The sequence below is a fragment of the Zootoca vivipara genome, chromosome 3 (assembly GCF_963506605.1).
Source record: "Zootoca vivipara chromosome 3, rZooViv1.1, whole genome shotgun sequence".
NCBI classification, from domain to species: Eukaryota; Metazoa; Chordata; class Lepidosauria; order Squamata; family Lacertidae; genus Zootoca; species Zootoca vivipara.
The window spans coordinates 95,871,637-95,885,145 of NC_083278.1; the positions used below are offsets into that span (position 1 = coordinate 95,871,637).

A 13,509-nucleotide genomic window follows, 5' to 3' on the forward strand; every position below is an offset into this window, starting at 1 on the left:
GACTGTGCGTACAATGCAAGCCAATATTAATACATTTCAACTCCAGTAGGTGCGGTAGGTGGTGTCCATACGGCTAGGAGAACACGCATTGCTTTGCCAGGAGAGGCGACAACATGGAAATGTGTGTGCATTTGGGATTCTTAGTAGCTTTGGCATCTGTTTGTTATTTGGAGGATTCACCTTATCTACCAAGAGAAGAAAAGCAGGACCCTCAATGCTTTGGGCAGGCTGCTATCTAGGGAGACCTGAGCACAGGAGAACACAAGCAAACATCTTTTGTAAGGTCCCAAAGCCATAAATATGACCTAGAATAGGGATGGTTTGCCCGTCGATCCTGCCATATCCCTTATGGTGTGGGCGAATCTTGCTCACTTACTTGGATGTTGTGGAGAAGCTGTGAGCTGGTTAAATAACACGAGTGTTTTGTAGCCACCCTAAAGGGCGAACAAGATCTATTGTTACATAAGGTGCCACAAGACTCTTTGGGCGATCTTGGGCCACTCTTGTTTTTCCCCCCGGCACGACCTACATTGCAAGACGATGATGAGGCAAGTAATATGTAGGCGCCCCCGAGGCAGGGGAGCCTAGAAATGTACGGAAATGTGTTGTTGCTATTGTTATTGCTTTTGACGCATACAGGGACAACGCTACTCGGGAACCGTTGCCCTTAGGTGCTGCGAAGGGGAAGAGTGCGGTGTATCGCGTGCGCACTGACAGGTTCACACATGCCCAGCGCCCTCCTCACATTCGCCCCGTGTCCGGGCGCGGTTGCCAAGAGCGGGAGGGTCAACCTGTCAGTATCGCCGAGGCGGAAGGGGAAGCTCGGGCCGGGTGTAAAAGAGCCGCTGTGAGGTAAATGCCGCCGCGTTCCACTGGTGGGCCGTGTGGAAAACCGGGGCGATGCGCGCGGGTGGGAGGGGCGAAGGAGGAAGAAGGCTCTTCTGTTCCTTCAGCGCAACCACGTTTTGCACCAGTCCCGAAAAAAATGACTCTTTCGGAGGCGGAGGCAGAACGGAGCGAGGAGCGGAAAGCGAAGGCTGATAGGCTGCCGTACACCGCGACTGACCGCGTCCCCCCCAATCGAAACCAGCGCCACGCCCCCCGAGGCCGCGCCCCCGCCCCCTCCAGACGAAGCCGAAGGTTCGGCGGGCGAATCGCAAAGCCGCGTATAGGCGTGGCGGTTGGGACTGGTCGCAAGGCCGTTTCGGTGCCAATCAGCTCGCGGGAAGGCGTGACCGATCCACGCCCGGTTGCCGGGGCCGCCGCCAATGAGCGAGTCGGCTAGGTGGGCGGGCCCTCACGGCGGGCGGCGTGGTTGCCGGGAGCCGTCGCCAATGAGGAGGCCCCGAGTGGGCGGGCCCGCGCGGCGGGCGGCTCTGGGGTTCCGTGTGGAAAGGAGTGCGAGGGGGTTCGGGTGCAAAGTTTAGTTTCAAACCGTCTGCAAAGAACGGCGGTGCCGCTGCCTGCTGATCCTCATTCGAACGCGGCGGCAGACGGAGGCGGCGGCCGAGGAGAGCGGAAGCAAAGAAGCCGAGGCGTCGACAGCCTGAAGCGGCCGAGGCGCAGTCGAAGAGCCGCCGGCTGCCGCTCCATCACCTCCCTCGGCTACAGCGGCGGCTTCCTGGGCGCCGCCTGGTTCCTGCCGGGTCTCCTCCGTCTCGGCTGAGGATGGGCGCGGAGCCTCCGGTCCGGCGCCGGTATGGGTGCCGCCGGGCGCGCCTGATGTGCATGCTGGCGCTGACCTTCCTGTTCTTCGTGGTGGAGGTGGCGGTGAGCCGGCTGACGGACTCGCTGGCCATGCTGTCGGACTCCTTCCACATGCTGTCGGACGTGATGGCGCTGGTGGTAGCGCTGGTGGCCGTGCGCTTCGCGGAGCGCACCCGCGCCACCAAGAAGAACACCTTCGGCTGGGTGCGCGCCGAGGTGATGGGCGCGCTGGTCAACGCCGTCTTCCTGACGGCGCTCTGCTTCACCATCCTGCTCGAGGCCGTCGAGCGCTTTACCGAGCCCAACGAGATCAGCCAGCCCTGGGTGGTCATCGGCGTCGGCGCCGCAGGGCTCCTCGTCAACGTCCTGGGGCTCTGCCTCTTCCACCAGCACGGCGGTGGCGGAGGCGGCCACGGGCATTCGCACGGGGGACGAGGAGGGGGCCAACGAGGCCGGAGCAAGGCAGAGCAGCCTCTCGGAGACCGGCAGAAAGAGGAGGAGACCAACACCCTGGTGGACAATTTCGGCAGCTTCAATGGAGTCAGCCTGGAGAAGCTAGGTGAGCTGGGGGGGAGAGGTGGGCGAGCAGGCCTCCCCACTGCCCGGGGATGGCTGGCTTCTCTCACGCATCCCCCCAAATATGAGCGGTACCCGGAAGCGGTCCGAGCCTCCATCAGAATCAGGTTATTGGGCTGAACAGGTCTTTAATATTCCAACTAAACTGATGGCCTGGCAATATTTCTAGTCTGCACAAGAGCTTGTAAGCAACACTTCTAAACAGACATTTGCATTCTGTAGGTTCAAAGATAAAATGAAACTGCCCTTTCATAAGGAATTGCACACTTCATATCTCATAGTTGTGGTGATAGTTGTCATCGGGGCATAATATGCTTCCTTGGTTGCATTTAAAGACCTGGCAAAAGAGGAAGTGCTTCTAGCTACTGGAAACCAATACCATGCAAAGGCTTTGGGTGTAGATCAAGGAATGTCAAGGAGCTCATTCTCCCCATCAGGAATGTTGGGAAGGCAGTTAACAGAAGCTGCTGCAGCACCCATTCGTTATTCTGTTCTGTTTTATGGAAGGAGCCCTTTGTACAGAACAGGAACACACCTTACTTTATAGAATAAGTACTGTACCTTGAATTCCCTACATGAAAGCCACCAACATTTCACAATCTTTGCTGGTTGGCATTAAGCTTTCGCAGAATGCAAGGAAAGGAACTACAGCAGTGCTTTTCAAATTTCTTACCTTTAGAGCCCCCTTCCCAAGATGTCTGCTGAGAAAACCCAGCATGTCTGTCTTTGAACCTTGCAGAGGAGTCTGATGCAAATTATAAAGCAAGTAAGTCAGGGCAGGCATGCCTTTCACCCCCCTTTAATGAAAAGTATGACTTTAGGAACCATAAATTCCTGTGACCATGCACAGTAGTGGTGGGAAAGCTGTTACAGAGGAAGTTACTGCTGTTAATGTTCTTGCCCAGGTGTCAGCAACCTTCTTCAGCTCTGGGCCGGTCCACCATCCCTCAGACCATGTGGTGGGCCAGACTATATTTGGGGGGGGGGATGAACGAATTCCTATGCCCCACAAATAGCCCAGAGATGCATTTTAAAGAAAAGCACACATTCTCATGTAAAAACACCAGGCAGGCCCCACAAATAACCAAGAGATGCATTTTAAATAAAAGGGCACATTCTACTCATGTAAAAACACGCCAATTCCCGGACCGTCCATGGGCTGAATTGAGAAAGCAACTGGGCTGCATCCGGCCCACGGGCCTTAGGTTGCTTACCCCTGTTCTTGCCACTGAGTAACCCTTGGGCTTCCCAGAACAGTTCTGACAACTAAGGTACTACAACCAGCCTTCTTTCTTTTACAGCTTGATGAAGGAAACTTTATATCCTATAGCACAGTTTGGGCTCATGGGGAAATCTGCAGATCCCACTATGTAAGGGTTAACATGTTGCATTAAAGTGGACAGAGTAGCAAAGCTCACAGGAAGCTACAGTTTCTGTTAACTGCCTTCCCAACATTCCTGATGAGCAGAATGAACTCTGCTGACATTCCTGATCTACGCCCAAAGCCTTTGGATCGTATTGGTTCCAGTAACTAGAAGCACTTCCTCTTTTGCCAGGTATTTAAATGGAACCAAGTTGCAATAGGAAGCATATCCATAGGTGACAGTGATCATGACTATGGATGTGGGATGTAAAATTCCTTATGAAAAAGCAGTTTGTTTTATTTCTGATCCTACAGAATACAGTGTCTGTTTATAAGTGTTGCTTACAGCTCTTCTACAGACTTGAAATATTGCAAAACCATCAGTGTAGTCAGAATATTAAAGACCTATTCAGCCCGATATAATTTCCTGGGATCGTACCAAAATAAAAGTGGAGTGGTACAAATGTTTACATTGTTGCTTGTTGCTATGTCAGCTGAACTACTTCGCTCTGCTTTGGTATTCTTGTTTAATTCTGTTTTCATTAAAGCTTTTATCATTAGTAATTTGGTTTTTGTAAAACAATGAAAATAAAGGCCCTATGTATTTGAAAAGTCATCTCTTAATTTCAGGCCACTGGAACTCATAATTGATCCTAGCAACATCTCAGATGAAAGAACTTCTTATATACTGTAGAAATAAATGGGAATCTATGGCAATACGCTATATTTAATATAATTTTAGTTTATGCCAGTAAATTATTTTAGGCCTCTATTTCATGTTTTAATAGGGAGTCAGTGATAGGATAATAGTCAGGCAGCATATTATGACAGCTGGTAGGATCTGGCCAAGTTGTTGTATGGCGAAGTTCCCTTTCATAGAGAAGTGGGCCAACTTCTCTCTTTCTGTCTCTAGAGGGTGAATGTCTTATTTCTATAGCCCACCAGTCATCCTCAGTATTGACACCTAGGTAGGACACTGTTGCTCCTCTAGGGCTGTATGTGGCCTAGAGTTTTCCACCGAAGCTAGTCCATACAGTTGAAGGATGATTAGCTGTCAACAGACTACACAGCTATATTTCCTTTACTGAACTGCAAGTGAATGGAATTGAATACATTTTTAAAAAGTTATGCCAAGCATGGCAAACCTTGTATGTCCTGCCCCAGGTATAGTAAGGATTTTAAGTTGAACGTAAGTTTGCAAAATACTAGTGGGGCATAAACTTAGTCTGGCAATAGTTGGAGGTGATAAATGTTAGGTCCGGCGGGGCAAGACTATCACAATTAGGCAATATACTGGCTTATTCACTGAGCTTTATTGCTTAGTGCAAAACAGGAAGAAGGATTTATTGAATAGTTCCTATAGTTGCAGGTCATGAAGCCTAAAAGTGTTGTATCAGTGTGCTTAGTTCATATCTTAAGCATATACCTGTTAGCAGACCTTGACTTTCTGCTACTTTTAAAAGCTGTCATCTTTTTTTAGTATGCGTGAACGTAACTCTTGAACTCACTTGAGGATGCTACTTCTGGGACTTGTAAAGTACATTATATAGGTGGAGTTTACCTGGTGAAACAAGTGTGGGAGTTGTGATGGTTTCCAGTTCTACCGGTTATATTGGTGAAATCACCAGGCAAAATTTTGCTCACAGTCGATATCCATGAGTGAATATCTCAAAAACTTTTTGCAGTTCACAAAAAGAAAAATCTCCTTTGATGTAATGGGTGGTTTGTATTGGCAAACCCATTTGTATGATATTCCAGTGTGAGAACAATTGCCTGTGTCAAAAAGCTGCAGAGAGGTTTCTCTAAACTATTAATATCTGGGACAGTCTTTTTTATTTGAATCAGAATTGAGGGCACACTTGTAAAGGAAGATGGGTGCATGTTTGTTTCAATAAAATTCAAAGTTGGAATAAATTCCAGTTCAAAATAATACTTGCATAACAAAGGTAGCAGTAATGGCTTTTGACTTCATATGGTCTTGACAGATGCCACTCTTTTTTGATAGACACCACCTGCCATTGCAGTGACATGGCTTCTCTGCCATGTCATTGTGGACATGTAGGCATGTATAAGTTGCTTCATATCTGTGACATGATATTTCATGGTAGTGGCATATTTCAACTGATGGTACCTGTTGTGCAGACTGGAGCTTTATTTTTTGGAAAATATGAAATGTCTCTCCCCATTCCTTACTGCACACTCCCCTCCTCCAAATATTATATTGTCCCCAATATTGCTAGCAGTCTGTTAACCCACCCCACAAGGCTTCCTATCCATGTAAAAACGTTGCTCTTGTGTTTGCAGGTGATGGGGCAAAAGAGAATCAAATGGAACTTCAGCCAAATGGGAATATTGATAATGACACCTCTCTGGACATAGAAGCGGACGAAGATACTAGTGGTCAACTCAATATGCGTGGAGTTTTTCTTCATGTTCTTGGAGATGCCCTGGGCTCAGTTATTGTTGTGGTGAATGCTTTAATATTTTACGCTTACTGGACTCCTTGCCCTAAGGATGGGCCTTGTATTAACCCATGTATCACTGACGAATGTGCAGAAAACATTACTCAGTTGTCTAGTAGACTGAATGAAACTCAGATATGGAACATTCCTGTAGCTGGTCCCTGCTGGGTTCTATACTTAGATCCTGCATTGTGTCTCATAATGGTTTGCATTCTGCTCTATACAACTTACCCACTTCTTAAAGAATCCGCCCTTATCCTTTTGCAAACTGTTCCGAAACAAATTGATATTCGTTCTTTAGATGCGAAACTCCGCAAACTGGAAGAAGTTGAAGCTGTCCATGACTTGCATGTTTGGCAGCTGGCAGGAAGCAAGATCATTGGCACTGCTCACATTAAATTTAAGGACCCAGAAACGTACCTGAAAGTTGCAAAGGATATTAAAGAGGTATTTCATAATGAAGGGATACACGCAACAACCATACAGCCTGAGTTTACTATTGGAGAGGCTGTAACCAAATGTGAACTTCCCTGCAGAACCCAGTGTGCTCCGAAGCAGTGTTGTGGAACTACGGAAAAGACTACTGCAAAGAAGACCGACAAGTCCCCTTCCGTTTCTATTTCTTTCTCTGAAATAGCCACTGACTCTTCACAACACAAAACCAGGAGGACTAAATCAGAGTGTTTGTCTGCTGTAAAGCTTGGGGAAGATCCTAACAAACAGTTTGAATCGTCTTTGTAATTCCCAAAGTTGTGCTGAGTGAAGTCTGGATTCAACCACAGGTTGATTTTGAGAAGACTACCATTAAAGAGACAAGTTGCAAAGTATTGTAATTGTTGAAGTCCCTGTTCTGGTCACAATACTTAAATCTAGGCTGCCTGTTTGAAAGGATATAATTGTGCCGTCCCAACACAATATGTGCTTGTGTTAACTTTTAGTTGAATTGCACCGAAAAGTTTACCGATGCTTCAACAACTCTGGAGAACCAGTATCAACATTTCTGCCAAGATGCTGCTTTTTTTTTTTGATTAAAAATTAAAATTGAGTTCTTCAGCAACCCATTTCTCCATTTGGAAATCAGTATGTGTTAGAGAAATCCAGGAAGAAGCCTTTCTGCTTATTGTGTGTGTGAATGTGAATGTTTTACAAACCATAAAGAAAGGAAGCCAAAGTTGGCAGAATTATTTTTTTAAGGTAGACTATTTGAGGAATTTCCCCCCTTATATATGAAAAAGTGAACCCTATTTCATGTAGGTTATACTCCATAGTATTAGTAGTAGCATCTTAAAACATATCTAGTACTGGTTGATTAAAAAAACAAACCCTGTTTTTGTGTTGTACTGGGGGCCTAATGAAAAATGGCTGCTTTGAAAATAGGATTTGTAAAAGATATGCATATCCACATGACTGTAAGGATAACTTTTAATACAGAAATTTACCAGTCCTTTTAAAGGCATCTCAGTTTGTGCATTCCCCAGTTGTATAGGTTTAAGAATTTTTTAAGAACACCTTTCTTTCAAGAAAATTTATGCCAGAACTAGAAACAACTGATATTTGTCATTGCAGTGTCATCTATGGCTTGCCGAAATGGAAGGGTTAATATTGTCTGGATTACATCTAGTTTTGAGTTAAAATAATGTTTTTTACTTTTTTAAAAAAACCACAGAATTTAGCAGTTTATAAACATTAATATGTTCTCATTTGATGTATTTCATGATGAGCCATTTTACCCAGTGTGCAGCTGAAATGCATTATTTTTAACACGATACAGGCAGCTGCTTCATGAAGCAACTGCTGCTTCAAATCAATCAATCTCAACCTGGTGCCTTCTAGATGTTTTGAACTGCAACTCCCCTCTGCTCCAACATGGCAGTGGCCCAGGGGTGATGAGTTTTAGTCCTAAACCACCAGGAGGGTATCAGGTTGAAGAAGGATGTGGCACACCTTGGCTAATTGTGACATGAGTGAGCTTTTAGATCCAGCAGTAAAGAAACCAGAAGCTTTCACATTCACTTTTGATCAATTGCAGCTGTTCAGTTCATCCAAACAACATAATAATTAAATAAGATTTGGTTGAAACAAATCAACTTCAAACTATGGGTTATGAAGCAGGCTTGTTTCAACAAACCATAGTTTATCAACCGTTTAGGTTTTGGATATAATGGTGAATTATGCTCAATTGCAGCTAATAAAACAAAAACAAAACCGGAAGTGAAAGCTTCTGACCTCCTTGTGGCCATACAGAGGAGCAGCAGGAGCTTGAGACTTTTGGGGCCTTCTTCCTATCAATAAACCATGGTTTATTGTGACATTTGAACTCCTCCACCAGTCAATTCTCATAACCTGGAACACATTTTGTGTAGTGAAGGCATGTGTTGGAGTAAATTCTAGCCTACTTCAAACTTTTATGCTCTTTGGTTATGAGGAGCAGTTACTGCTACCTGTTCAGAAATGGAATTGCTGCACAAATTTTTGGATTGCAGTTAAGCCACTTGGCTAATCCTCTTAAAATCGCCACCTTAGTTCTATTGAAGTTGCAGAGGCTAATCTTATGTTGAATGCAAGGATGCTAGCTAATAGATTTCTGGATCTCAACTAGCCTTTACCTGTTCTTGATCAATTAAAAATAGAGCTGATTCTTAAATCAGAGGTGGCATTAAGGCTGACTATTTCTAAAGCATTTTTAAGAGCCCTTATTGGAAGTCTTTATGGGATTGCAAAATTTCCTTACATATTTTAGTTATTCCAACAGATGATTTACAAGAAGAAAAGAGGACAGTTGAGGTCTTCCTTATGCATTGCTACTTTACCTCTTTGATAAGTGGAGGTGGGGTGGGTCAGTGTAATTTGCATTGTTTAAATGCAGGCTCTTTTATTATATGGCTATTTAGGTTTATTCTCCAACTTAAAAAATTGTAAGTCACCAATTTGTTATTCTTGGCATGGAATCACAAACAAAGCAAGTGATCAGTGGCTTCCACTCTGCACCCCCTACTCAGCAGTGTTGCAGTCAAACCTCATTTTTTCCAGAAAAAAAATATTCTGTTAACGAGCTGTAAAGTGTTGGAAAGATGTATTTGTAAAATGATCAAATGCATCTACCTTTGCCTTCTGGGCTCTTTGTTATAAAGGCCACTTTTTAGTTAATACTCCCAAGTTTGTCCCCCACATATTATTGCACGCATGTAAAAACTGCTGTACATTTCTCATGGAGCTGTATTTTAATAAGATTTTTTCAGCTGCTTTTCTTTCACGTTGACATGGCTAGATTGGTATAGCTGGGAATGGGCAGGCATATATTGATGGACAGGCAGAAAAACTACAATAATATTGTAAATTCTGGGTCTTGAAGCCAAGGTTTCCTATCTTTTTAGTGCTAGAAGTATGAGCTTGCTCACTCTCTGTCTCCCACTCCCTCCCCTCCCTCTTTTAAAAATGTGTCTGGCCTATATCCCACATAGTAAACATTCTAGTTCAAGAGAGTCTCACTTTTAACCTCATCTGTCCCCTGATGGGCCATTTTTTTAAAATCTGGGTTAGTATACTTTGCAATATGGTAATAGCTTTTTTCAAAGACTGCTGCGTCTCTCTAAAGCACGAACTTTGACTCTCATATTGAGTTTGCACTGCAGTGGTAAGGGAGAAAAGCAGCTAATTGTGTACCAGGTGTGGTCCTGATTATTACTATTACTATTATTATTATTATGCAATAGCTTGGCTTTTACAACAGAATATGTTGTGTTCATCTCTGCTTTTGCAGGTAAGGTTTCCGGTATGTCAGCTGTCTTAGGTACATTTGGAAGAAAATGGAACAGCTGGAGTACCTCCAAACTACAGGAGGCAATTTTTTGTACTTGATTGCATATGAAAATATTGAAGCCAGTTTTGCAAATTCTTGTATAAGGTAGTATTTTTCTCCTCAATGCTAGTGGTGTTAAGGCTGTTCCATGTAGATAAAAGTAATTAACACACACTGCTCAGGACGTGCATTTGTGGTGAAGTGGCTATGCAAGTTTATTCTGCTGAAGTTTTGCAGCGAAAACTAAGCATAGCATAGCATATTGTAATGAACAGAGTGCTAAGCCACCTCTCATTACATGTTTCATTGTGAAAACACACTGTTGTATTCACTGCCTGTTAATATATGAAGCTGCTCAAAGAGATTTGAAATGATTGAACACTTAGGGTCTGTTTGCTGCATCACAAAAATATTTGTAGAACCAGCCTCTAATACAAAGGGTGGTATTCAGCCTTTTACTCAAGAGCAGCCCTGTGGAAATTAAAGGACATAACTTAGTAATGCCCACTAATTTCAGTGGGACTATTCTGAGCAAAACGTCGTTGAATACTACCCAAATAAATTACCTTTACGAAACAAAATTGAGTGTTTAACAGTGGCACCTAAAGTTCTGGAGAATGTTTCAAAACCACTTAAAGTGCTGGAAGCAAGTAGTGCTGAAGATGTCTTTGTTATGTTATAAAATCTGCTTTCCCCCTCTCTCCCAGCCTCTGAGCACCTCTAACTCTTGCTGTATGCAGATGAAGTTTCTGTTCAGAGTCTCATTTAAGAGCACTGAGAGCAGCTCTGGCACTGACTCCACTGAGATAATGGGAAACTATTTAGACTAGAATGCACTTTCTGACTTTTCTCATTGATGGGGCGGGGAACTACCTTTAACACTGCATCCTCTGCTTTTTGACTTTTTAAGTTTCTCGTGAAAGGAGTATTATGTATTTAAGGGTATTAAGTACAATATTTAAATATGCTGCTTTAATTTCATAACAGCATCGATGTAGCCTTCTGGGACTCTGGCTTATGTTTACAAAACAATGATTGAATATTACAGTAAATATTCTATTTTGGTTCTATCTTGCACCATTGCTTCACCTCTTGGTGGACTGAAAGGTACTATAATGCTTCATGTGCCTGAAATAAGAACATATTTGACAGACTTTTTTCTTTTGTAAGCCAAATGCAGCCTTACTTATAACAGGAGCTTTCATACCTCTGTGATCCTGGGTTTGTCATTAAAATGCCTGTGTGAAGAACACTTCCATGTCTTACAAATGTGTGAGTCTGATTTCCCCCCCTCCCCCACTTGCGCTCTCTCTGTGTTAAGTGTTCTTGAGCTTAGTCTCCAAACCCTTATGCTCAGTGGTAGCTAGAGGGGCATCTCTTAAATTCTATGGGTCATATTTGAAACCAATGCTTCGGAGACATAATTGGCATATCTGTATCTCGTGACATCATGCCAGTGACAACGGGCTTCTGCTAAACCAGTTATGACTGTGTTTCCTTGCATAAAACCTGAAAACTGAAAAGGAAATAAATGTTGCTGTATAAAACATGAAACTTGGCAGGGTCCTTTGTTTCTCCTCTTTTAAACATCCCTTTGCTTACTGAAATTGGTTTGGTAACATCAAAAACATTTCTAACTGGAGGTTTGGCTAAATGAATTTGTTCGCACTGGGTGTGTGTGCATAATGCAAGGTTAGTTTAAGTAGAGTTCTGAGACATGAGATATGGCTAACAAGGGCCCGTTTTTTCACCAAATCTCAAGCCCCAGGCCAGTTAGGGGGCATAGGTCTAGAAATGCTTTCACACCCCGCAACCTGATCTGGCTGCTAGGGCTGTGCACATGTTGCTACAGTCAGAAAGTCAAGCAGCAGCAGAATCTAGATCCAAGTCTTCACCTTCCTGATTCTGAACAGCTTATCAATTCTACCCACACCATACAATTAGTTCTGTGCATAGCTTTATCAGGGGTGCACTAGCTAAAAAGTGCATAAAAGAAAATTGCGTAGCATTAATATGTAATTGCTGACATCTCTACGGTAGTAGTTGGCGTGCCTATATGCAAATTTCTGCTGGCTCAAAGGTTGCACCAAGCAGCCTCTTGTTACAGAAGAACTAAAAGGAAAAGCAAGTTCTTGTAGTCTGTCACAAAGCCTATTAAGAGAGAAGCCCATAAACATTTTGTTGAAGTCCCAATTTTGCCAAGGCTAAAATGGGAGGAAGACTTGGGCAGATCAAAGGGAGAAGAGATTAAACACTGCCACACAGGTCTTCAGCGTGTCTTTAAAGTGTCCATAAAGGAAACTATCCAGGGAAGCAAAAAATCCCATGGATCACACAGCTGGGTAGATGAAAGAGCAATCGAGACGTAAACTGCTTTGGGAAAATCTTGTTCTTCCCCTTTGAATTACACATGTTTTTTGCTTGTGATGCAAGAGGTCTAACATCCTTGCTTCAACTTAAAAGCACCTGCTGTTCTGGAAAATGGTTCTGGAAAATGCAACTACTTTGGTTGATACAAATGTAAGCTGGGGTGGGTTTCCTTGTTTAGACCTCAAGCGCTTTGTTTTCGAATGTCTGTAGTCGGACACTAGAAAACTTCTACAAACATTTTATAGACTGATCTCCTGAGCAGAGCATTCATTTGCATATAGGTGGCTGGTAAAGACCTTGACTTGATCCCGCCTTGACGAGTGCAGTGACATGCTTCAGTGCATTCTTCATAGATCCTTCCCTTGTATAGAATTGGCACCTGCATCTTTGAGCAGCTGTCCGGGCAGCATGCATTGTGCACTCCTTCCGAAATGTAGATGCATAAATTAAGTTAAATCCATATGGTTTCACTGTCTACACACTGGCTTAAACCATCTGTGCCATTTCACCACAGTGCTCCCTGCTTCTGAAGATTATCCGGGTGGGAGAATCATTTGGTGGGAAAAGTGCTACCGTATTATTGCTAGTTTGGCTGCGAGAGAACGGGGGCCAGCTCTGCCATTAGGCAGAACGAGATTGCTACCTTAGCTCAATTTTTGAGTGCCATGAAAGTACAGAAAGTTGTATGGTATTTTGACTGTGAGGGTGCGGTAAGATGCATGAGGGATTTTCTGCCTCGGGTGCTAAAATAACTTACAGTGGCTGGTTTTGGGCACTCTGCACCTTGACTGGGGGAGGGATGTCATTTATTGCAGTGCCTCAGGCAGCAAAATATATCGGGCTAGCCACGAAGGAAATAAAAAAACCTATGAAGTGAATACCAGTTTAACAGTTGGCTTTTACAATGTGCTGTGTGAAACAACTAGACCAGGGGTGCCCAAACATTTTTCAAAGGGGGCCAGATTTGATGAAGTGCACACGTGTGAGGGCTGATCAAAGTTTTTGAGCTTTTTTAAGGATTGAAGTTGCTGAGTTTTTTTTTACCCCATGACATATACTGCCACGGGCGACGGATTTAATTGACCGGTGGGCCGAAATAGGCCCCCGAAATGGACTTTGGGCATGCCTGAACTAGACTCATGGGTTGAAGGTGCTTTTGCGATACAATCTTAATTTTTTTAAAATAAAAAAGCTCAGAAATCCATTGGCTACCATAGGCCGTTTGGTTTGCC

General features: G+C 43.9%; 1 protein-coding gene across 1 annotated transcript; it reads left to right on the plus strand.

The window, feature by feature from the left end:
* The first annotated feature begins 1,371 nt into the window (after positions 1-1,371).
* SLC30A1 (solute carrier family 30 member 1) lies at positions 1,372-11,461 on the plus strand. Its single transcript, XM_035111277.2, has 2 exons — positions 1,372-2,266; positions 5,951-11,461. The coding sequence occupies exons 1-2, from the start codon at positions 1,669-1,671 to the stop codon at positions 6,847-6,849; spliced, it is 1,497 nt and encodes a 498-aa protein (XP_034967168.2). The 5' UTR covers positions 1,372-1,668; the 3' UTR covers positions 6,850-11,461.
* Positions 11,462-13,509: the final 2,048 nt, after the last annotated feature.